The sequence below is a fragment of the Ciconia boyciana genome, chromosome 3, assembly GCF_034638445.1.
Source record: "Ciconia boyciana chromosome 3, ASM3463844v1, whole genome shotgun sequence".
Taxonomy (NCBI): domain Eukaryota; kingdom Metazoa; phylum Chordata; class Aves; order Ciconiiformes; family Ciconiidae; genus Ciconia; species Ciconia boyciana.
This window is the reverse complement of record NC_132936.1, coordinates 95,318,534-95,344,784: the sequence shown is the minus strand read 5'-3', so window position 1 is coordinate 95,344,784 and position 26,251 is coordinate 95,318,534. Positions and strand designations below refer to the sequence as shown.

At 38.9% G+C, this 26,251-nt stretch overlaps 1 protein-coding gene across 1 annotated transcript in view; it reads left to right on the top strand.

Moving 5' to 3' along the window:
- The window catches only part of KCNK5 (potassium two pore domain channel subfamily K member 5), a 37,069-nt gene extending 11,482 nt beyond the window's left edge, over positions 1–25,587 (top strand). Inside the window, exons 2-5 of the mRNA XM_072856705.1 lie at positions 16,540–16,651; positions 18,094–18,260; positions 19,399–19,567; positions 20,407–25,587. Of these exons, the coding sequence (XP_072712806.1) occupies positions 16,540–16,651; positions 18,094–18,260; positions 19,399–19,567; positions 20,407–21,227 (1,269 nt within the window). The 3' untranslated portion in view covers positions 21,228–25,587. The remainder of the gene's footprint in view (positions 1–16,539; positions 16,652–18,093; positions 18,261–19,398; positions 19,568–20,406) is intronic.
- Positions 25,588–26,251: the final 664 nt, after the last annotated feature.

Sequence of the window (26,251 nt, the reverse complement as noted above, 5' to 3'; positions counted from 1 at the left end):
CCAAGTATTCCAGTTTATACCATTTTATGGGTGGGTGAAAATCTGCAAAGATTAACTAGATTGCTGGGTTGCTGCTCCAGGTCTTAAGGCCTTTTTTGAATAAGGGGGGGAAAAAAATTGCAACACTTCAAAGATATGGTCCAACCCCATCCCTTCTAGTGAATTAATCTCAGTAAACTGTTTTTATTGACACTAGGATTGTTTTGGTTTAATTTAAATCTATTTAAATCAATTGCAGCTAAACTGAAATATATTATTTTGGAAACTTGGACTGCTGCATGGGTTGGCATCTGCTTATGCAATCGGTACCAACTCTGTTGCAATAGTCTTATGTAAACACTGTCTGGTTCTAACCCTGCCTAACACAGGTCACCAACTGGTGTGAGGGCTTGATTAAACTCTTGACTCTTCTGCTTCCACTTTCTTATCTCTAAAATAGGGACAACAGCATTTTCCAAAGCCCTTTTAAAGGGGAGTTGGCTACATGAGTCACCATGTATGTATTCAGATAGGAAGGAAGCCTAATCTGCTATTATAGATTATTCCAACTTCTTAATTTCAGCTGGTGCAACGTAAAAGTTGTTGAAATACTTTTTTTTTTTTCCCAACCAAGGAAAAGGTGTTATAAGCATATTGGCAGAGAAGCCCTCAAAATTAAGCTGTATTAATGAAAGCTATGAAATCGTCTGATAAGTTTTATTTCTGAATCAGAGTAATCAGAGGCCAAAGAAAAGTTGGGGCACTCAGCATCTGCAGAACAGCTGCAGTTCTCATGCAGCAGTAACCTTTAGTTAATTTGTCTTCAAAACATGTCTATGTGGAACTTGGGAAAGTGAAAAGGAAACAGTTCTATAATTGCATTAATCACAAGAGCAAGGGAATGCTGGTAAAGCACTGAATATGCTTTTCATCAAAATAGTTTATTAACTAGTTCATTAAACTGGAATCTAGTCCTGAAATTAATAGGGGAAAAAAAATCCGTATCAACTGTTAAATTCTGTGGTCATGATCTGTCAAAGAAGCCAGCTGCTTTTTCAAAACTGTTGGTGTTTACGTCCATTGCACATAAGTGGAAAGGAGAAATAAAGTTAAGCAGCATTAGTTCATTCAAGTGTAGGATCTGCAAGTATCACAAATAGGTAAAGCTTCAGCGTTCAGTTCTGCAATGACAAAATAGTTCCAGTTAACTAACTTGCTGAATTATGAGTTTCACTTATTATTTAACTCTGCAGAAAGCCACAAAAAGGAAATAACCTTGTTGATCTTTTTCCATTAATATCCCTCACATTGTTTGTCCTATGAATTATGACTTATAGGAAAACTAACTGTCCATGCTATACATCATACACAAGCAAGTCTTAAACAGTGCATGCTGTAAAAATATTGACATGCCTCCAAGAGGATAATATCCCTACAAATTAAAACTTTTTTCCAGAGGAAACAGTAACACCTATTTGTACTGCAGAATGGAAGTAGAGCTCAGTTTGTTCAAATATATAACATTTTTTTTATGGGCTCTTACCACCTAAGTCTCACTTGACTTCACATTTCATCCTAAAATAGAAACTATTCCAAAACTGGGGGGTTTATTGCAGAATTAATTCATTCTCTCATTAGAACAGTTTACCCTTAGTCTTCTTTTTCACACATCTGGGCTGGGAGGTCACTAATAAAGCATGCTGTTAGCTAGTTGTTATGGCAAAGAGAAGGTTAGCAGCAGGACAGCAAGGGCTGGTAGTGAGGGGAAACTTAATCATTCAACTGCAATGGTTCAATGTGCCAAAACCCCTCAAAATTCACCGTGTAGCAGCTTACGACTGCTTGATTTCTGATCAAACAGTAGCTTTAAGTTCTTCTGTGCTTTCTCTTAGGGGCCCGATTGCATGCTTGATTTCATTTCTAAAAATGAAAGCTGCTGATGTAGCCACGAGAGTGTTCATTATTACACACCTAAGGTACAGAAACAGCAATAAATATTTCCAAAGAACTTACTACTCACAGCTTTTCTGTCAAGTCACGTGAACAATGCTGGCTTGGCCTCAACTTGCCTTGGTAAGGAAGAAGGGGCATGTGCTTAGGTCCAACCTTGTTTGGGCTGAACATCATTTTGTGGCCTTATTCTTGAATTTACTGTGTGAAAACTGAAGCCTCAGACTTGGGCATTCCTTTCAGTAGAGGTAGTCTGGGAAAGCAATGGGGAGTTTCCATGAGGATGGAAAAAAGGCAAAACACAGAACTTGTTGCAGACTGTGAAATCAATAAGCATTATCTAAATCCCAGCTGGGCAGGGTACAACAGGTTTCCACAAACACACATGTACAAAATGTGAGGACTTTTTAGAAAATGCTTATGTGTCTTTTGACAGAAAATTTCTCAAACTGCCTGTTTTTAAAATACTATTTTGTAAAGTAGAGGTTTATGACGGAAAGCTGTGAGGATAAATGTAACTCTTGCTTTGCTTTTTACAAAACAAAAGAACAAAGACCTACCCTTCTTCACACACCACCCCCTGCCCCCTTTGTGTAGTGTTTCTGCTGCAATCCTTGATTAGTGTTCTGTTTCCATTATCAGCTGGAATATTTTCATGCAAAATTTGCTTAATCTGAAGAGGATAGCTCTTGTGTTATGTCTGTAGCTGTAGACGTAACAGCTATCTGTAAACCTTCAGTAGAACAGCACTTTGTACAAGTAACGAGTGCAAATTATTACAAAATCACTAATCTTGACTTGTACTTCTCTGAAATGTGGCCTTAAGATGAGGCTTCACAAAATCAGTAGGGCAATGTCTCCACTTTATAGAACTACTAGTGTACTCAGTAAAGGAAATTACATATATTTTATGATGCTCGAGCCTTATTGAAAGACCTTTTTAAACTCCTGTTAGAAGTCTGCCAGGAAAAAAAAAATAAATCAAGTTGGTGCTGCAAAAGTTTTGGTGTTCTATTTATCAGTACAGTTGTTTCTTTCCAAGTAATTTGTTTTACTCTTTAGCATTTATCTCTTGCCTACTCTGCATCGTGTCAATCTTTGAGGAAGAACTCCTGCACGCCTTTGAATGGTGCCACAGGAAATGGTGAAATTGTTTACTCTTTCTCACAACCGCTGTCTGAAGAACTCCTTCTCGCTTCCTAAGAGGACTTTACTGTAGGACAATAATATGCTCCCTGATGCATTATAATTGTAATAAGGCTTTCAGATCCAAAATCTTACCTGTAACACCACATTGTAGAAATATTTATGTTAAACTAAACCAATCACTGTTAAGCTGCATCTTGGTTTAGACAGGGAGGTTCATCTAAACTACCATGCTGAATGCTTTGATTAAAAACTATTGCATAGGTTGAGAACCTGTTTTAATTTACAGCTTAATTTCACTCATGCTGAGTTTTTTTTATTTTGTTCCTATACCAACACTGGGTTTTGGTTTAAATGGCTTTTGTTTGTGGTCTTACGTTATAGTTTCTGATGTAGTACAAAAGAAAGTAATGCTATCCCCTCTCAGCCTTTGTTTTTGCAGTATGAATTGCTTTGGCTGACCCGTAATAGTCTCCTTATTCTTCTAGCCCTTGTCTGCCTCTTCCCATTTCTTAAAGGCGGATGACCAGAATTGTAGAAATTGTGCCAGCTAAGCTTCAGCAGTGCTTTGCAGAATGACAGCAAGACATCAGGAAAGAGATTTCAAGCATCTAGCTGTTCCTTGAAGTTCTTCCCCTTTTGTTTTTATTGATGTGCTTTTGTTGTTGAGATGCCTGAACTGTATGACTGGACTGATGAGATGTAACAAAAAAAATGTATTCCCCTTGCATTTACAGCTGTAGGTTATGATAGCACTTTTATGTCAGAGAATGGGAAAGGAGAGGCAGAATAAATTGCAGTGAGTAACTAGGACATCTTAAAGCTGACTTTAAAAATACCCAATTTTTGAAACATGGTTCTTCATTAAGATATGTTATCCTTGAAACTTAAGCAGTAACGATTTAGTGTACAATTGGCTAGGACTGTTTGCAGGCCTCTCAAATCGTCTGAGCAATAAATGTTTGAAAAAGATGTTTATATATTGAAGGCATGTCAAAGTCTATAATATCACCAGATTTACAGGGTGCCCAAGTACGTGGGTAATACAAATTAAAGGTCTGGTGCCATCCTTGCTAATGACTGAAATGATGCCAGTAAATGACTCTAAAAGATAAAGCCAGTGTGCCAGCTGATTGCTCTGTCATTTACTTTTTTTAAGCTTACAGCACTGCTAGGGCTTATCACAACCCATGTGCTACCTGTATAAGACCTTATCTTCTCTAAATAAAATTGATCACAAAACCTATATTGCTTTCAAGGGCAATAACGTCCAATTTCAAGGTACAGAAGTTCTGGAACTCTCCTCTTACTTCGGGCTAATTGAAGGAGAGATTCAGTTCATAGCATAGACTGAAGGAGGAAATTACAGAAACTAAATCAATTTTAAGCTGTATTTTGCTAGTCTGCTCTCTCTTGTGGAAGGATATAATTCAACTAAGTCAGATAGTTTTCCAGGGGTTCTTTTCTACAGGCAGGCATTTTCTGTTGTTAAATCAACACCCTTTCTTGAAACTACTGTTTTTCTATTAATTTTCAGATACTGCAGAAGTTGGGAAGCTAGGAGGGTTAAGTGGTACATTTGTTCCCCACCCACTTGTTTGTCCCACAAGAGATAATTTTCTCATCCTGTCAATGGTGATTATTTCCCAGGATATTTTCCATTAGCTTTACAACTCTCAGCCCTTGTTCTCCATGCCAAGGGACAAAAAAAAACCAAACCAAAAAAGAGTGCACTTGCATCTTGGGAAGCATCATATCCTCAGGCAAGCTCTCTTGATTAGGTTTATTACTCAGCTGTAGCTTTCCATGCAAAACTCAAAAATATCAATACATTTTGTGAAGCTTGTGTTCACCCTGGTGGGAGTGAAGAGGTGATGGTACTAGTTACCAGTGCTGATTGAGCAGGTAATCTTGCAGTACATTACAGCAATACTAAGGCTCTGTTTCTCCAAGCAGAAGCAACCCTAAGGACTTGCTGTAGATAGAGTTGAATTCATTGCAATGATCAGCATTTACATCTATATGAACTACTAAAATGGTCAGCACATGAATGTTTGGTTTTAATTGGGGTGGAGGGCAGCGGGAGGGAGGAGAGAAGAATATTCAATATATCTAATGCTGGCACTATAGAAGTGCCCAAGACGTTTATCCTCACTTCTTCTGTATCCTGTTTCATCCTACTCATGCTTTGTCTAATTTTGATTATCTTTCCAAGCAGGGAATAGCTGGCACAATTATTTACCTTCTCTATTCCCAAGCAATAATATGGAATTAATTTGACTGTAGACTCACAAATTGTTTCCACTGGACTGTGTCCTGAGGCCTCCAGACTCATAAATATTAGCCACGATTAAATTTTTTATGAGTCTTTCAGGTTCAAGCAAGTACAAAGATGGTTCTTTACGTCTCTTCTAAATTCATGATTTATTGCATGGCCTTCAGATAACAAGCTAAAACCAGGGTAGAGCATGTATCTTCTAATTTCGCATTGAAAACCTTCCCCCCCCTTTCTTGTCTTTGACTGACTAGACCTATTTCTGGTTAATAAATTGAGATTGTGCTTGAAGAGCATGATTTATTCTGCCCAATATGGGTTAATTAATAGATTGCCTTTCTAAAGGATCACTTAATCTGGTTAAATTGTAATTGAAAAACAAGAAAACAAATGAGCACTTAAAAGAATGAAATAACAAGTGTTCCTGTCTGTGACAAATGTGCATTCTCTACCCTGGTTCTTTTTGCCAACTAGGAAGCCTATAGAGTAAGAGAACACAGTGGCAAGAAGAGATGCCTGTGCCTGTACTACTGTCTTTACTGAGACTACCCTTTGCAGGTTAAACAAATTATTTCCTCTCTTCACTGGGTTGTCAGTGTCAGCAGTTATGGATTAAGAAAGCTTGATGCTTGGTCCCTGTTACAAATTTATCTTTTTAATATTGTTCCCACACACACATTGCACTTGCAAAAAGGTAAAACAAAACCCAGGAGAAAAAAACCTGAAGTGCCCAGACTTACTTAAGTCTCCACTCTGTTCCTTTTGAGACTCAGTCCACTGAAAAACTTCCTGCATTGTTTAACATGCATAATTGGTGGTGTGTTAAAATAATGATGCCAGGGTGGGGGGGGAAGTGCTGTCATCGGTGCTTGGGAGAAGGTGGGGGAAAACTCCTTTCCACTTAGTAGAACAGTTGAAAGAAGGTCTCTCCTGCAAGGTCAGGATGGATTTTTAGGCCACTAGCCTAATAAAGGTAAGGACCTGTGACAGTATTTGCTCTTCAGTTTTATTTATGATGGCATTGCATCCAAACGCAACTGCTTTTGAAAAACTTAACTCACAACGTTTTTGGAAAGTCCTGGAATCTGTATGCAGTAGTATACGAACCCATAGCAAGGATGCTCGTTTAAATCCTCTCTGTACATACAGGTTATTCTGGGATTGGGTAACGTGAATTTTAAAAAGAAGAGCTAACCTGATATAACTTCAGGCGCAAATAGGAATTCATTGGCTTATCCAACAAACTGTCTCGTTTGCAGAGATATCTTAGAGCTCACTGTTGAGCAGTTCAATTTGCTTTTGGATATTTCTGTGTTCTTCCTCAGTTCTGAGCACCTAAATAAACCTCAGATCAAACTTCCTCAGAACTACACTAAATAGAAAATATTTTCCAGCGTAAAAGTATGTGTGTAGGGTTAAGATGTGAATGCCTGCTAGTCCCTCCTCAAGCTCAGTCATGTTCTTTGTTCTTTGAAGGACATATGCAAGCTTTCTTTACAGCAGTGATACAGTTTTTTAGTCAAGAGTGTTTTCCCTCTGCTGAAGACCACTTCTGTGTTTCTTTGTGTTTTGTAGTATTTTGTATGCCTAACTGTGTTTAGTGCTGTGATCTTCAGGTGTTCTTACTAGACAGCCTGTTCTGCTTTCCTGGCTAATCAGTACATTTAAGGGAATCCGCAGCTCTAATCCATGGCTTTCTTCATAGCATGTACTTAATTACTTTCATTGGAATCTGGTTTCAAAGTCTAGTACAAGATGATGTATCCCACTCTGTGCTTTCTCCATCTAATAAAACTAGCAAGGCTGCTTTAAAAAAAAAAAAGTGCTAGGCAGATTGAAGTCTAGGAACAGGAGTTTCCCCGATACTTTAAAATAAATAAATAAATAAATAATTGTGACAAAACGGCCTAATTAAGAAAGCAAGACCAAGAAGCATGTAAAAAGCCCTCTGGGTGCACTGTATTCTAATTTAACAGACACAAATGATGTCTGGTTTGCTGTCCTGTTACATAACAAAACTATGCAAAGTGAAAACCAGGCATGTATTTACGTGCATTCTTTAACTATCAGGCTTAGATGTAGGGACAGCTCTGTATGAAGTGGCATGTGCTGGAGGCTCTATTAGGTAAGAAAAGGTATGCTTAGATGGAAGTCCAAGTTGCTGACAGACCAAAGTTAAGCATAATGAAGGGAAAGCAATAGAGTGTCTTGGTTCTGTAATTCATTTATGCATTGAGAAGCACTGTTGCATGAATAGAATGAAACCCTGAGAAGTTGCCTGGGTAAACGAAGAATTGACAAGATTAGCTAAACTTTCTCTGCAGAGCAAGTTCAATCTTGTTTTACAATCTTTTGGATAAAATGTGGTATCTACAGTGCATTTGACCTATATATGTAACTTTCTATTTTGTATGCTAAGATACTGGTGGATTATTTAAAGTCACTTTTAGCAAATTTAAATAACTTTTATAATTGCCTTTTTAAAAAAAAAACACTGATATGTTGAAGCATTTAAAAATACAAGTTGAGGAAAGAGAACTTATTTAAGTTCTTCTTTCTCTGAAGATTGTGGAAAACTGACAAGATAACGTTCTATGTGCTGTATTGGTAGGAGTGTGAAAATACAATCTCATTCTGGATTAAATCCTGCTATTGCTGGAAAGAAAACCCTCCCCTGAAGTATGTAAACCCATATTTTGCCAGGATTTTTTTTTCCCAAGTGGGAATTTTCAAAAGTTTGCCCTTTGATAGGAATTGTATTTTAAGATTAAGCTGTTGATTGAAAAATGCAAAATATGTTTTTACTTGCAATAACACTTAATCAACCATTTTATAAATGCAGTGTATGACAGCAAGGGGAAAAATTGTCCCCTGCTATTTGTAGTTGATCTATGTAGGAATGTAAACACTGGGACTAACACTTGTTTTCCAGGGTTTGATTTTATTTTTGTTCTAGTTCAATTCATAGATAAGGGGGAAGGAAACCTGTGTACCCATATTGATCTCTCTAGCTTTTTGGGTAATGTTCGTGTATGCTTTTGGTTAGGTTTATTATTTACATGTATCGACACCAAACGTGAGGGTTGCGGGTTTTTTATTCTTTTAGAAGTAAAAGTTAACATTATTCCCTCAATGCCTACTTCCTCTTTTTTGACTCCATTTCAACTTTGGCCTTGTGATAGGTGGCTACTGGCCATAGTCCCATTGTGCTATTAGAAACAAGCTGTTTCTGCCTTGGATTTTACATTTGTTAAAACAGACTGTACAAGTTCTAGGATTAGCGAGAGTCTTGGAGAACCTAGCAACTCTTAGGATAGGCCAGCTGGGAAGAAATGCCATGCACAGCAGTTGAATTAACTGCAGATTCACTCCTATATGCTCAGTTGATTCAGAATCAGACTTGCATAGTCAACTGGTGTCCTCTGTAATAAATGTGGAATTTATTAAATCCCACCACCCTTCTCTAATGCAGGTGCTGCTGACTCATATCCTGCACCTCTTGCCTCAACCACCTTCCAACTCGACTCTCTGCATAGGTCAGTAAAGGACAGTAAAACTTTCACAGGTTAGCAAGACACAAGGGTATTGCCTGTTAGACCGAGACAATATGGTTCACTTGTCTTATTTGTCTTTCTACAAAAAAGGTCGCAAACCATTCCCCACAGAAGTGAAGTAGGAAATCCAGGACACAGACAAAAGACTTCTTTTTACATCTGGCATGGTTCTTGTCCTGACAAACATGAAATTCATATTGCGAACACAGATAATGCTGAGAGGGAAATGAAAGGTCAGCTATCCTAAGTCCTGCTGGTTAGCATAGTCCTGCAGAGACTGTCAAGTGGCTAAGGCAGCCTGAAAGGCCTGTTCGCTTGGCCTGGTGCACTGGCCCTGGTCATATGCCAGTGTGATTCAGTCAGCTGGGAACTCAGAGTCCAAGTAAGCAATCAGGATAAGCCTGTCATTACACTAGAGATGGGGGTGAAAAAAAGGATGGCAGGAACCACAAGTGTATGCTGTTCTGGTGACTTTGAGCTGCTCTGGAGGGGTGGATAGTTACTACCATCCTTCCCTGAGAACTCTTGCCTTGAGCCGATTAAGTACTAAATGTGCCAGGTGCTAAGTGGCTGGCAGAAATACGTGTGTCCAAATAGGGTGCCGCCGTTCTGTATTCTAGGCTGTGGGGTTTTTTGTATTCTAATCCTCAAAGGATTTCTTTTTTTCTCTCCAAGAAGTGATGAGCTTTGATTTCTCTGTGGACAGACAAGTGTATAGCAGCCCTCCTAAAGATGACATTGGAATAGCTGCTCTTTCTGTTGCCTTGATCAAATCATTTAACCTTACGTGTATTCTCTCATCTTTCTGCAGCTCTGCCATGTTGTGTCTCTGGCTACAAAAGTGAGTGTTGTGGCATAGCAAGATTTTCTTAGCAGTAGTGCAGCTGTCTTTGGAAGTGAAGACTGGGAAGAGAGATGAAATATTTTAGTCTCAAGAATATATAGGTTAATATGAAGGTTTTGGGGAACTCAAACAGAAAACGTTAGTAAATCATTACATGTACACACCTCATATAACTAGACATGAAAAGTAATTGGGGAGAAAAGTTTCTTTGAGTTTTACTCATTGGTAAAACTATTAGTTGCATAGTTGGCTTCTCTTTCCCTTTCCTTACCCAACCCCTGAGCTGCCAAGATACTCTAGTGAGGGGAATATTTTCTCTGATGTGCAGTATCCTCCATCCAGTCAGGACACATGGCGGGGAGGGGGTGGGGTGGAGGTGTTGGGGGGAAGGCAGTTGGCTTTAAAGTGCTTTTCTTTTTGTTGTTTTATCTTTCTCCGACTACTATAACTCAAAACAATAGATTATGGCATTATTATATTAAATATATATTTGTTGCTTAAAAACTAGACACACAAACTAATTCAATAGATGAGCTATGACAGCTGTCAGCCAGGATTAATATATGCCTAGTTTGACTGTGAGTCTACTACTTTTGATCTAGCTATAAACTACTTACAAATTCGGACTGTGCCTGTGAAATAGCTTATGCTGCTTTTAATATGCAGGCAGACGTCAAAGTGCAATATGCCAAAAGGGCAGGACATTTCTGGCCATGGCGACTGTGCTGCCTGTCTGCATGATGAGTCTGAGGAAGTTGTTCTGTCAATCTAGCTGTGACCACCCACAGACTTTTTTCCTTCAAAAGGGATACTGACTGAGAGGGTTTCTTTTCTCTTTATTTACATGTATTTCTGAGACAATATTATCTGGGTCAGCAGAACTTTGTAATGTGTATCTGACCTGGTAGCCTTAACATGTGACTCAATTTTTTATTATTGCAGAGATAAACATTAACAATTACATATGTTTTGATTGCATTTAAAAATCTGATTATTATATAAACAGCTGACTGCTACTGTAACTTTATAGCTGGAACCACAAAACCCAGGTAACTGCAACAACCATGGGGGACAAGTAGAAGGGCGTGCAACTTGCATGGCATGGATTTTAATTTTTGTTATTTTAAAAGTAACTTAGGAGTTACTTTAAGCCTTTTCTTGATTTTTAAAAGCCATGAAAAATGTCCATACAGCTTATTGTACCTTCACCTATTCGTTTTGCTCTGCTGCTGCTGGATTTGGTTAAAATTAAAATCTGCTTAAAGATGAACAGCAGTATAGAGTTTCATCTGATATTATAAATTTAAACCTTACTACCATGGACAATTTATTATGATTGGTTAAATTGTCAGTATTGTATGTACCCGTTATTAGATAACTGCTCCACAGTTTTCTGGTTTCTTCAAATTGTATAAAAGATTTGGATGTCAATGCAAAAGGAGATTGCTGAAGCTTTATTCCTTGTAGGAGGGTCTCTAAAGTACTTGGTAGATTTGTAATTCTCAGGGTTTTTCTGTGCATTAAATGTTTACATCCTCGATTAAAAGAACTTGAGAAAGAAGCAAAATTACTCCATGTTCCCGTTCAGAGTCAGAAGTGGGGACAAAGCCCAGGAGTCCTGAAAGGATGCATCAGTTATTGCTTTAATGGACTCTGCTTTTGGATGCAGCAGCCAGCTGAGATTGTCCATTATCCACATGGTAATACTCTGAGAGTAGAATGAAAGCCACTGGTTCTGATTTCAGGCTTAATAGTTCAATTACATCTCCTTTCTTGTGGAGAAACAGAGTTTGCAAAAGAGGATTGTTCATACCACTGGGAGAAGCTTAAAACTACCATTAGACTTACGTGTCAGATCTCCAGGGAATGCTTTGAATAACATGGGATGCTTTAACCTCTTCAAAAGAGACCTGGCACTGAACAATATGTGGCTGTTCCTCTTGTATGTAATAGGGTGCCTGTAGGGCAGGATCTGTTGCTGTAGTTCATATAGCCTGTCTATTGTCTTGTGTCTTTAGTCTGGCCTATCTGTCTGTCTGGCCATAAGTACCCCAGAAGTCCTTTTTCTTTCCTATTGCTCATTGTTATCAGACCCAGCTAATCCTTATGAAAGTGTCTAGGTTTTCACACCAAATATGAAATTATTCCTACTTGATATGCAAAACCTGTACCACAGCTTTCTTGCAGTCCTTAACTCTTACAATAACATCACTAATCACATGTGGATCCGTGCACAAATACACACTGGAGGCCACCCAGCTGGAAAGCAGTTTTGCAGAAAAGGATCTGGGGGTTCTGGTGGACATCAAGTTGGACATGAGCCAACAAGGTGCCCTTGCAGCAAAGGTGGCTAAAGGTATCCTGGGCTGCATTAGGCAAAGCATTGGCAGCAGGTCGAGGGAGGTGATTCTTCCCCTCTGATCCACCAGTACTCAGTACTGGTGAGACCACACCTGGAGTACTATGTCCAGTTCTGGGCTCCCCAGTACAAGAGACACATGGGGCATGCTGGAGAGAGTCCAGCAAAGAGTCACTAAGATGATCAAGGGACTGGAGGATGCTCCAGTCCTCCTATGAGGAAAGGCTGAGAGAGCTGGGACTGTTCAGCCTGGAGAAGAGAAGGCTCAAGGGGATCTCATCAATGTATGCAAGTACCTGAAGGGATGGTGTAAAAGAATATTTTCTTCTTTTTCTAGAAAGAAAATAAAGCCTTGTGCACTTGTTCATGCTTACAGAGGCAGAAGGTGATGGTTCTGTCCCATTTTTCCTTCTTCTGAAGGCCAAGAAGCCAAAGTAAAATGGCAAATTCAACATACTTAGTTACACAGTCTCCAATGTGCTTGTTCCCTTAGTTTTACACCCTCGCATTACTTCTACAGGGACTAAATGTCATTCTGTTGTGAACCGTTTTACCTTGCAGTGGAATTGGTCAAATTTCAAACTTAACCATCCCTCCTGATAATACAAAGACAAGGACAGCTAAGATGGGTCTGCTGACTACTGCAAGCTTTTAAGCCACTATAGAGACTTGCCCTAGCAAACCTTGACAGGCCAGTAGAAAAAAACAATTTGAATAAATGCATTAGTATGTGGCTTTCCAGTTTGGGAAAACTTTGCTGCTGCTCTGGGCTTGCTCCCAGCAGAAAATGGAGAAGTAGAATAAATAGAGGTAGGAACATATCCATAATACCTATGTGGGTCAAGGCTTCTCCTTGCTATTTTCAAATTTGTTTTGAGAACTTTTCAGCCCTACTGTTAGTCATATGGGGGGGTGCAAGGCACATGTGTCCAAAGCATCAAAGAGAAAGTCCTCTCCTTTGCCCAAGATAGAGGAGATCTTAATGACTATTTCTTGTGGTATCTGGTAAGTCTTGAGTGAACCTGGTCATCAGAGGGTTAATAAAAATGTTACCAAGCCCAGGAAACACAAGGCTGTATTGGAGCAGTGCTGGGGTTTGTCTGTGTGGAAGTGCCTGCAAATGGAGCAAATTGTCTGCTTGATTATGTTCAAATGGCATCCCGGTTTCTACTTTTGTTAATGTCATCAGAAGATGTATTAGTTTTATGTGTGTCTTAAATCTCTCTCTGCAATTACAAGTCTGTATACTTTCAGCAATAGCTCCAGGGACTCTAGATCTTCTTTTCCTTTTTCATTTGCCAAAGTGCAGAATTGGGGTGGTGGGGAGTGAGGGAGAAGAGGATGTTTGATTTCTGTGAGGCAGTCGTTTGACTGAAAATAAAGTCCTGCCTTTATCAGTGCAAACTGTCATGAGGTGAGGTCTAAGGGGATGTGTAAATTCCAAGGTAGTTAACTATTTCAACTTTTGAATTTGGGCATACTTGGAAAGGGATTTTCTAAATGACATCTTTCAAGATATTAAGAACACTTGCACCATCTACCCTCTTCTTCCTCTCCCTCCTTGCTTCCTATTTTCCCATCCAAAGGCTTTTTAGAGCAAATTTTCTGTAGTTTAAGAAACCCAGCACAGGCAACCTGGAGTATTCTGTATCCTAGCATATGAAAATAAAGGCATCTCTGACATGGCCTAACAGATTTACCAAGCAAAAAACCCCATATTTGCTGTTCAGTTGTATAGTGTCCACTCACATTGTTTCTTGAAGCCAAAATATTTAATTATTTCAGTATGGGCAAGAGTTACGCTGCTTGGAAAGCAGCTACGTATTTCCCACTGCACCAAAGCTATCTAAGCATGTTTTGTGACCATTTTTGTTCCTGCAGCTGGGATGCAGCAATGCACGTTCAGGCTTATTGCAGGCATAAAGTAACTTAAAAGACTAGGCTATAGATAGTAGATAATTGTGCGCTAATAAGACAGGAAGAGAGTGGCAGCTTTGGCTGGAGAGTATCTGTGGTTCTCTATATAAAGTGTTTATGTAACTCAGAGTACTGGCCATCTCTCCCCCAAAATGTTAACTGTCTGGGTGTGAAGGGCAGCTGTGTGCTACTCAGTCCAGCAGCTTCTTCCCCTTGGGTCTGGGCCCCCTTCGCACCTCCAGACCTCAAACACTGGCGGATCTTAAAGTAACTGTACATACTGGGAAACTGAGCGCATTAGGTCAGACTGAAGGTGGAGTAACGCAATGAGATAATGGCCCAGTGACAATGGAAACGGATACTTAAGTGCATCTCTATGAGATCAGTTGCTCTGTGAGGAAATAACAGTTAAAAAAAAAAAAATCCAAGTGCACTTATAGCATGGAAAATGACTGGAGAACTGGTGTTTGATCCAACGTTTTAGTGCAGTGTTGCTGGGCGGTGGAAGAAGTCAAGGCATCTTTTCAGGGATAGCAGATCACAGATTGTGTCTATCGGGTACTTTGGATGTCCTTTGGGACTTTTAGGAAGTTCATCTGCAGACCATAGCAGAAATGAATGAAATTACTTTGGTCTCTACTCAGATGAACTCTTGTGATCCACTGTAGCTGTCTCAAATTTTTTTTTTTTTTTTTTGAAAGGGGTGGCATTGTGTGTTTACTTGCCTGCTCTTGACCTGCCCATTTTAAGGCTACTTCTCATTTCAACATTACTTTCTTATGACAAATGACTGCTTTGGTGAGAAGTCTCTCTATATCCTTTTCTACCCAGAGCCTGTAGGCTATGGAAAGACACTGCATGCAGTTTTGCACACGCATTGAGTTTACTAGGAGAAAAATCTAGTTCTGTACCTTCATTCATTTTCAATGCCTCTCCTTTTATCTTCTGTAATAGCTTGTGTGTTGAAAGTGCATTTTTAATTAAATTGTTTGCAGCTTGTATATGCACAATACATTCACTTTGAGGGCATTTTTATTACAGTAGGAGGGTGGTGATATGTAATAAGTCTCAAGAATAATTAAAACTTGTGTTAACTTGTGTATGTTTTCAGTAGCAATTGAACTTTGTGTTGAGTCTCTGCTGGGTCCAAGATCAGATCTTAATCAAGTAGGAAGGAAGGGGTGATGAGGGAAGGAAGAGTTGGTTGTAGGTACCTCTAAGTTCTTACCAGTTTAAGATAAACCTCACCTGTCATGTTTATTAAAAAAAAAAAGTATATTGCCTCCAATTTTAGGTATTTAGCTCAAGATGTTTTTTGTGTTCAACACTTACTGAACAGAAACACAGAAAGTGGGATAATGTTATGAATCAACTTTTGGAGATACCTTCACCTCTCCTGTATATGGATGTAGCCTCAGAGTTTTGTTCAGACAACCTTGGTTTACACTGAAGGGGAAAAAAGCAGAGTAACCTGAGAAGGCTTTAACTGCAGCATAACATGACAGAGCAAAGATTTTAAATAACTAGGGATTTCTAGGAGAGAATACGATAAATCGCTTTTCTCTTTTACTTCAGGAGGTAGAAATACGTGTCAGAATTGGCAAGATGCATTATTTTGATCTGAAGCTTTGACTTTCTGCACTAGTCATTAGGTTTTTTTATCAATGCGTTTCCTACAGTCTAGTTTTGGAAAGGCAGGGGAGGCTGGGTCTTCCAAGTCCCTTCCTACAAAAGGTGAAGATGGTTAATAATTCTTGAGCACCTGAAGACCTGAACAGATACTAAAAACTTGACTTGCTGAATCTGTGGAAATGCCAATAATGATACTTGCTTCCCTAAAACATTGTAAACAAATGCTTTGCATTCATCATGGCATACTAGATTCAAAGATGGGATAAGAAAGGGGCCTGATTCAAGGACAATGATTAGAGTCTGTTGCATGAAATACTTTGGAGAAGTGTTAATTTGTCTGTCTTTGCTGAAAAGTACAGTTTTACGTTGGCTTGTAGATGGTTTGACTTTGCCAGGGACAGCAGGTGAATTAGTATTAATTGCACTAGCTTTGCCAAGGATTCTATGATGTCCTGCTCGTACCCAAGTCAAGCTGAGGCATGTAACAGTGTTTTGAAATGGATAGTAGTTCTGAAGCTGTCCCTAGTATTAAACCAAAGTCAAGAACTGCACTGGAGGTTAAATGCTAGTTCAGTCTGGAGGAGTGTGTTTGGTTTCTGGAAGAGATCCATTTGGGTTAAACTGGTAAATCAAGTAAAAGCTTATCTAATTAAACGCCCCTATTTAAATGTCAGAGCACCTGCACTACTTTTTCTTAGGTGAAGCAAATTCTTTAGCATTTCATAAAATTATTGTTAGCGAATATACTAGGCTAGCCTTCACAAAAAACTTGAGTGATTATTTTGAAAGTATGACAAAGGGGGAAAACCTGAGAGGGACAGACACATTTCTTTTTCAGGATGCCAGAATTTTCCAAGAATGACTGTAAACTGTTTTCTTACAGGTTGTGTCAAATGCTGCTGGACAGGGGGTTGCCATCACTGGCAACAATACTTTCAACAACTGGAATTGGCCTAACGCTGTGATCTTTGCTGCTACTGTGATCACTACAATCGGTAAGTATTTATTACGTCAACTTTCCTAACTGTAGTTTTCTATATGCTCTAGTGCGTTTGTACTCTTCCATTTGTGTGTCAAGCTAGCCACTGAATAAAGTCCCAATGGCTGGAGTTGCCTACAGTACATGTTCATCCGCAGGTTCATGGAGGGGAAAAAAAACACCCAGGTTTTTGGCATTCTCTCCATGGGTATACAGAAGAGAAATGTGTGCCTTTCCAATAAGTAATGGATTCAAGGTGCTGTTGGGGATGACTGGTGTCATTCCAGTTCCATTAATTCATGCACTTAAACTTTCCAAATCATAAAATCACAAAACAAAAGCATTACAAAACATTCCATTAAACTAATACTTAAAGCATGTGCATATGAGGTTTTTGTATAGCTGTTCTGTTACTCACGTGCATCCTCTTAAGCTACTGATTTATCAGTGTTCTTGGCTTGCAGAACAATCTAGACTTTTTATCTCTCCCTTAAAGAAGGCAAAGTAGAACAAGTGTTGTCTTCTAAATCTCACTACTGATTTGTGCTTGTAAAACCCTCTGCATTGAAAGACTTCTTCCTCCTTTGATAAACAGATTTTCAGAGCTCAACATCAGCTGCCTTCTGCTCTTACAGAAAAATCTTTGCTACATGGTATTGCTACACCCTTGCTACACCTACAATGCAAAAAAAACCAGGGATGCAAAATAACCAGAGAAAGCTGGAGGTACTCAGAAATTGAAATATTACTGTTAAACCATATGCAGTACTGTGGTTTTCTTTATTACTTGAAACCCACAATACCCAGCTTATAATAAAACTTATGACAAAAAGTTAGTCAGAAACACACCTAAATAAGAAAGCTCTGGTAGAAGTTCAGAAAATAGGCTGCTGATTTTAGAGCCTGAGTTTGTAATGCCCTGTTGGGTTCTGTGACCAGCACAGAACTAAATTCAGTTGAAGTGCCTTGCTATGTCACAACTCGCCTTGCACTTAACTCGCAAACTCTTACCAGTTCACAAGTTAAATGTGTATAGTGGATCTTTCACGTGGAAGCTAGCTTCAGGATGAATTTTGAGTTTTTATTCTGTAAAATTGATTCAATCAAGTTTTTAACAGTGCTGCTTAAGGTTGGGTGATCATATTAGAAATTTTGAGATGAGCTTTATTTCATATTTATCTCTTGTTGTCAAGAAAAAGATGCACAAAATCTAGGAAACACTTAAAATGCAGTAATCCTCTCAGCCTGCATTAATGGAATACATGTTTACTAGAGTAGAATTGGAAGGTATCCATATTCAGAAGATCAGCAGCTGGAGTAGACTAAAGATCTGGTAGATGGTGAAGTAAGGCGCATCTGATACAGGAGAAGCCCACGCAGTGTTGTTTTGCACATAGGTAGAATTGCCTTGAATTCTCTGCAACAAGAACAGACCATGCACATACTTATCTCTTTCAGGTTACGGAAATGTTTCTCCAAAGACACCCTCTGGGCGTCTCTTCTGCATATTTTATGGGCTCTTTGGAGTTCCTCTCTGCTTGACGTGGATCAGTGCTCTGGGGAAGTTCTTTGGAGGACGTGCCAAGAGGCTGGGCCAGTTTCTGACGAAAAGAGGAGTAAGCCTGGTAAGGCCCTCTCTTGTTTACCCTCGTGCTGTGTATTTTTGATGCATGAACTAAGCTTACATTTCTTAACTTACGTGCTAATCTTGGTAGCAAATGAACACTTGCACAAATATGAATTTTCCCAAATGGTGTTGCATAAAAATAACTGAAAGGGGGATTGGGTGTGATATGTTAGTTCTGCAAGAAGTTTTAGGAAAATGAGATCTTGTAGAAACCTTTGATACTAAATATAGATCTTGCAGCTTCTATGGAGACATATGTATCTCCTTACATTAGAAAACTGTAGGGCAAATATAGGTGAGGCTCCATTTCACAGGCATTCCATGCAAGCTCCTCTGGCACAGAAATAAGCTGTCCTGCTCTGTTCCCACCTGCTTCTATGCTAGCATGAGTACTTCCTGCTGTGCAGTGAACCAACTGGAAAATAATGTTTTGTTCTGAGTTACTGGCTTGTGGGTCTTTTGTTTGTGGCTTTTTGGGTGTTTATTGGTGGCATTTTGTTTGGGGTTTTTGTATTCTTTTGTTTTGTTTTCTCAGTCCTAACTCTGCACAGAGATGGGAGGCAATGCAGGGCTATAGTGCCTGGAGGACAGCGGGACTGGTTTAGGTTCTGGTTTCAGAAACAGAGCAAGAAAGTTCTTGGTTCAGCACTTGAGAAGAAAGTATAGAAAATGATGGTGAAATGCATGTGTGTGTGCAGCTTTGTGCAGAGCTTACATGAGTGGCAAAGGGTAGGAGGCATAAATAGGAGAGAAGCATCTTAAACACTTCTGATACTCTATACTCAAATGAATAAAAGGAAAATCGGAGGTACTGACTGCTTTTTAGACTAGAGTGCTATGTCTGTATCACATGCTTATTTACAAAATATCAGGAACTCCTTAAACTTTTGTTCAAGAGTGTGAAAGGAAGCTGTGAGGAAATAATCCTGTTTGAGCAAGTAGTTGTAAGAATAGTGAGTTCTGCATACAGGAAAAAAAATTGTGTGTTTACTTCAGTAACTTTTAGTTATGGCCGATAAACTGTTAGCACAAAACTCTGAAATGTCTGATACTGTCAGATGATGCTTGGTGCCATGGATAGGAAAAGAAAATTTGGAGATCTTTCCCTGAATTTTTTTTTTCTTCTTTCTTTACAGAGGAAAGCACAAATTACATGCACAGCTATTTTCATTGTTTGGGGTGTCTTGGTCCATCTGGTTATTCCTCCCTTTGTCTTTATGGTGACTGAAGGATGGGATTACATTGAAGGCCTCTATTTCTCATTCATCACTATCACCACCATAGGATTTGGAGATTTTGTTGCTGGTCAGTAATTGTCTTTTATGTAATATTTCACTACATGCATAGTAATAGTAATTCTATTTCCAAACTCTAACTTGAAAAGGTGATTTCTAAGCTTTTCCAAAACATTTTGCTGAATAGAAGATTCAGTTAAAGCTGGGTACTGATGCAATGGACTAGATGTGGCTCTTCAATCTTGGTTTAGATACCTAAGGCCTTTATTGGACTAAGTCTGGAGCCAAGTTCTGGAGTTCGTAACTCTTTCAGGTGCCCCAGGTCCCTGTTTCAGGCAAGTACCTATCCTATCCACCATGACAGTTAAGCACCTTTGAATGGGGTCCAGTATACTAAGCAGGGTGCATAAGTACTGGGCAATGCTCTCTGTGCAGCTGTCTAGAACTAGTCAACAGGAAATACTGAGCATACTGGTGTCTCCTTTCTAAATCCTGTCTTTCTCTAAAATCCACTGCCTTGTTCAGGGCTTTGGAGATGGTTCTTGTAAGTGGAATTCTGAATCCTTTTCTCAAGAAAGGTACCTATACGCATACCTCAATGACAGGGAGAAGGCTTATAATTTTCAAAGAGGAAAAAAGTTCACTTTTATAGCTTACAAGGAGAAGATAAAGATGCTTCAATTTTATGTTGTGATCCAGTGGTCAGAATACATGCAGCCAAGAAATGGAAGACCTGGGATCAACTCTTATGTCAAGTGTTTCAGATCACCACTTATTACCTCTCAGAGCAGTGTTCAAACAACTAGGTTCTGTTAGTGTGGAAGGGAGTAGTTCTCAGGGTCATAACTTCAAAGGTTTATCAGCTGTGAGTCCTCTTTCAGTAATGTTCTTGTTTTTAATTCTTTGTAGGTGTAAATCCAGATGCAAACTATCATGCCCTTTACAGATATTTTGTGGAGTTATGGATCTATCTGGGACTAGCTTGGCTTTCACTCTTTGTTAACTGGAAGGTCAGTATGTTTGTGGAAGTCCACAAAGCAATCAAGAAACGGAGGAAAAAAAGAAAAGAGTCATTTGACAACCATCCTCGGTCTAAGAAACCCCTTCAAATGGGTACCTCAAAGGATGTCAACATCTTCAGCTTCCTTTCAAAGAAGGAAGAGACCTACAATGATCTTATTAAGCAAATTGGGAAGAAGGCCCTGAAGACAAACAATGACAAAATGATTAAAGTAGAAAATACCAAACAAAATATGCAGAATGCCAGTATAGATGCCCAGGTGACTTACACAAAGACAGAATCATTTGAGTACGATGAGGCTTCCCTGGACATTCAAAATGGCCATGTACTGAGACCCCTGCATGATAAACATATTGGAGACAGCACTCTAGAAGGAACCATGTTTGTAAACCAGCTAGACAGGATTAGTGAAGAAGAAGGCGAAGTGTGGGATTCCAGAGACTATCGACCCTTAATATTTGAGAATGCCAACATAACATTTGTAAATGAAGATGATGATGAAGAGGAAGATATCTCAGATGATGAGGAAACGTCAAAATCCTCCATGGATGATAATCTCGCAGAGGAAACTGAAACTGCAAAAAAACTGGTAAAATTCCCATCCTCTGATGAATCTACTTTTACCAATAACGAGCTAGAACTTTCTGTGCCTTATGAACAACTGATGAATGAATATAATACAGTAAGCAATGTGAAGGCTGCAACGTGAAGCATGTTTGACGATGGTTTTCTGAAAGTGGTCAGTGCATATTGAACAAATTAACAGAGCAAGGAGAAAAGCATGTTTTTGCAGCTTCTCTTGTCTCTTTGAAAACAAAAGCAAGTCCCAAACTAATAAACTCCAGTGTCCTTTTCCCATCCTAAGTTGGTTTCTGAGCCTATCAGCTTTGCTTATCTGAAAAACTTGTAAAATAACAGTTGAATTTGGAGTCCGGCTCCTTCTTGGGATTTTATGGTTCTTGAACAAAGTAGAAAAGAAAAGACTAGTTAATACACTGGACCTGCTTTGCATTTATGCATTTCATTGAGGAATTAGTTTGGGAGTGTAACTATACTGTTGCAAAGAGACTGTTTTGGGCATCAAATGTGTTCGGTTACTCCATTAGCCTTTCACCTCTGAAAACCTGGATTTGAATCCTGCTTTGATCACAAATGAAAGCAAGGGGTTTGCTTTTTTTAAGTTGTCCATTGTAAGTTGTTACCATAAAAAAATGATGCAGCTGCTGGTTGTTCTTAATGAGAAATTTTAGATGGAATACCAGGACACACAGATCTGAGCTGAGGTGCACTGGCAGACTGAGGAGGAAGCATCTGAAACATCTGTCTAGAATATGTCAGTGCTTGTCAAATTATAGTGAATTGTAATTTCATAAATAAAATACTAAAATTAAAACTCCAAAGGAATGGATTGAGAAGGAGCCCTCTAACAAGGAAGAATCATCTGGGATGAAGCTCACCAATTGCGCTGCTAAACTGCACATCAGCCCCAGATCTGTTAAAGAGTAAAGTGACCGGAAGACCTATTGATCAAAGCATGTATGAGCACAAGCAGAATGCAATGAACTTTTTAAATGTTGCAAGTGTCCTTCCACTGTCCATTTCCTAGAGGAAATACTTGAATGAACCTTATACAGTATCTATATACAGGTGAAGTTTTATTGACACTGTTCTTCTGAGGAAAAAATCACCTTGGGAGGCACAGATATTCTCCAAATGCCCTAATGCCTGTCAGAAGGGACCTGTAGCACTGCTGCTGATCTGTGCAGTGTGTTAGTCAGTATTGTTCTTTGATGTTCCTCCCTGCCTTGGTACTTCAGACTAGGCTTGAATGAGAAATGATTTTTGAAACAGTTGATTACACTTTGCTTATTTGTTTTGTTTTGAAGTATGACCTATGTGCGTATACAATGGTTATTCTATCCCACCTTCAAGAAGGCTGGGCAATGTCAAATCTTGGGCAAACTGAGATGTGATCAAGTGATTTAAGGCCATAAGGCACTTTTTGAAAGGAACTTTGTCTCTAAGCTCCTGAAAGTATTATCTTTTGGCTTGGAGATGGGCTTCTCACTGAGAAGGAAGTATGCCTCTTCATAACATTTATGCCCAAATTGTTTTGGCCACAGAGAAAAATATACCATGGTTTTATTCTTCTTTCTTTTTCCAAATCTATGCGTTAACCCTGACAACTCTTTCAAATGAGGCTCTTGATTACATGTTGGCAAAAGGTACTGACATCAGTTGTATCTGATATACTTGGAACAGAAAATAGCCAAGACCTTTGAACCTTAACATGTCAAGTTCTGTTGTTCTGTTTAGTTTTACAGTATTTAAGTCATTCCAGTATGTCTGAAAGTTCCCAAAGTTCAGTGAACAGTTAAAAGTTGTCTCATTCTCGTTTTCAGTGTAATGCTGGCAGACTCACTAGCTCTGTAAGAAGAGCTTATGGAATCTTGCAATGCTAATCTTGAATTACTAGATATTTTTAATAACTCCAAATATTGGCTGCAGCTTCAGTTGCTGTCCTTTTCCGCAGAAGAAGGAGGACATATGGGAAACTGGCACTCTGGTTGGATAGCCTGTTCATGGGAAGTTTTGAAGTCATCTACTGTGAAACAAGGGACTGTCTTTACTCATTTCTTTTCAGAATTTTCCACATATGTGACATTTTTTCAAATAGAAAGTGATCATGAGGCTAGGGCCAACTCTGTAATGTTGGCCAAAACGTGGAATTGACATTGGATTTGGTAGTGAATCTGTATTTTATTACAATATTGCTGAAGAGAGATTCTAATTTGAAATCAAATTTTATTCTGTTACTGCTATTTGGAGCAGGGGTGGCTGGATGAATTTGACTTGTATCTGACAGGAAAGAGGGAGAGGGCCTATCGAGAAGATTCTGATTTATGTCTAATAGACACCCCCACTCCCATCATTTTAAAATGACTCCAAGCCCTTCAAGTATTTCTATATATCTGAAGGGTTGTGGTTGACAGATATACCTTATAACTGTAAGAAATGGTAGGTAAGACTATATGCATGATACACAGGATGCTTGTGAAGCAAGTCTAGCCTTCTCTCTTTTCTTTTTTTGTTTAAAAAAGTGCACGTTAGCTTAAAAGAAAATGAGAAAGCACTCCATATAGCTTTTGTCGTCCTCCAACTTGTCTTCCATTATTGATGCAAAGATCAAAGTTTGTGACAGTTAGAAAGCTACAGGACAGTGAGGAGAGAAAACACTTGCTGAAAGTACATGAAATGGAAAAGCATAGTCCAATCTTCATTTTAAAAAAGCTAAATTTCTCTTTAATACAGAAATAATACAACCCAGACACTTGGCTGGGCTGCTTTGATTGGGAGGGGATGTTGCACACTGGAACCCAGACTCTCTGTTCTCTGTAGCGAAGTGCACTTGTACGCCAGAGCTGAGAATGGATGGGATCTGTTTCATATTATCAAGTTAGATGTGGCGCTCTGGCCTTTCCCAGTATAGTCAGCATAGACTATAAGTCTGCATAATAAGTATCATGGGATTTAAAGTAATAGTTTAAATTTATTAAAACAAAGTACAATATTCCTGCTTTTTTGGGAAACATGATCACACCTCACAAAACTGTTCTCAAGACATCCCACCATGTGCCTTAATGTAATCCTAACACTGGGAAAAAATTCCTCTTTACACAGGGGCCAACACAATTGGTCTCGTTAAGCCCTACTTGTTTTCAGTGTTTTGGAGGGGTTTAGTTGGCTCGTAGCTTTCATACTGGCTCTCTCCAAAAAGTTGAATCGTTTCCCAGGGTTTTTAAAATTACGGTGCCATCTCAGAACTGCCGAAGTGCTAAGCAAGGCAGCTTTTTGCCTGCCTGTCTTCCACGTCTTGAGAAAAGCAGCTGCCTGGGGTATCTAAATTAATGTCTTTCTGCCTTCAGATTTACATGTAGTGAGTTAGAGGGGTGTCAAGGCTGGATTTTGAGCTATTCAGCCCCAAAAGTGCCTCTGAGTGAATTCCCCAGTGCTACTTGGTAAGGTCTTGTAGTTATTTCAATTATCTGGTCAATCTAGAAACATTTTCTTTGGATGACATGTAAGATTTCATTTGGCTAACCAATAATGTTAACAGCTCTCTTAATGGTATGGAATTAGTTTTATAGGCGAGACAGATATCTTCCTGGAAAGAGAGGAAAGAGGGTTTTTAAAAAAGGAGGAGGAGGAAAAAAAAAACAAACTTAAAAGCACATATAAGGAAGGGATGGAATAAAAGTGGAAACTCTTCTTTCTAGCTATTGCCTACAACTAGATTGTATTTCCAGTCACATCATGTGAAGCATGGGTCTGCTTTCACCATATGAACTTACTAATTTTGCCAAGATGAGCCAATACTTTAAAAAATAATTAAAAAAAAATTTAAAAATCCTGAAATGTGACAACAAAAGTCTGTTTCTACAAAAGCCCTTTTAAGTGCTATAGACTGTGACCCCATCCTTCATGACATCATTGTGACACTTCTTGGTTTTGTCTTGTGCTATTGAAGCCTATTTTTACCAGAAGGGCATCATTTTCAGATACATATCTCACAGCAGGCAGTCTAAAACATCTGATACACTGGTACGAAATCACTGAGGAAATCCAAAAGGTGGTGTGTGTAAATTTTTCTGAACTAATGATTTGTGAATCTGTTGCTGGCAATGGAGGTCACAAAACATGCATAAATAAAACCATAGACTGATAACAGATCCATGGTGACACAGTTGTATATGTTGAGATTTTTCTTTTTCCCTCCAGTTGATCTGGGAGAGTATGTGTAGAGACAGACAAGCATCACTGATGAGGAGAGCAAAAAGCAATATACAAGTTTGTTGATCTAAACAAAACACCCCAAGAACTCTGTTGTAGACTTGTAATTTTTGTGCCTCATGGGATTCATTCCATTTGTGATGGATTAACCTTTTAACAAATTAGCTTGTCTTTCATATGGCTTTTGAAGTTTGTACAGTTCTGACTCTTATCACTCCATAATATGCCTGTCTGTCGCCTTTGTTGCTCATTGTCACTGGAATCACACTGTGTGTAAATATTTGTTAAGTCTTTGTAAAATGTAATTTATTTTAATATTTTGCAATAAAAATTTTACAATTTATCCTCTCTGTCATGAGGAGAATGGCAATCAAGAAATGAGATTTGTTTTTACAACTCCCTACACTTGTAATGCACCTCACAGATGAGACTGGTCCTGGTCCAAAGAGCTCGAAGGTAAGGAGCCGATAAAGCAAGTTGTTTTATGTAAGCAGATGCCTCTACTTGTATGGAGTATTGATGACTTCAGTGCAACGGCATCTGGTCTTCAATTAGATACAGCATAGCAAAGTATTATTCAGTGAGTATTTTGGACAGCTGTTGAAAGATAAACAAAAGTTTATTCTAGGGGCTGTGTTTTTTCAGGGGGCTGTTTTTAAAGAAGATGCGCTAAGACGGGAAGTGTTAGAATTGATCAGTTCTACAATAAAATAAAATGGGCATTTATGACAGCTGTCTGAACCTTATGCCAGAGCTATTAAAATACTTGAGTAGCTGTTTATGAATTTTCACAAGATTTCTAGTAGCAGTGCTCACCATTTTGCAATCTAGAAGTATTTGCAGTCCTTCAACTCCAGCAGTTTCCTTAAAACACCTTGGAAAATAAATAACTACCTACCTTAATTGGTAGCAAAATGTGACTCGGTGATACCCGTGATAGAG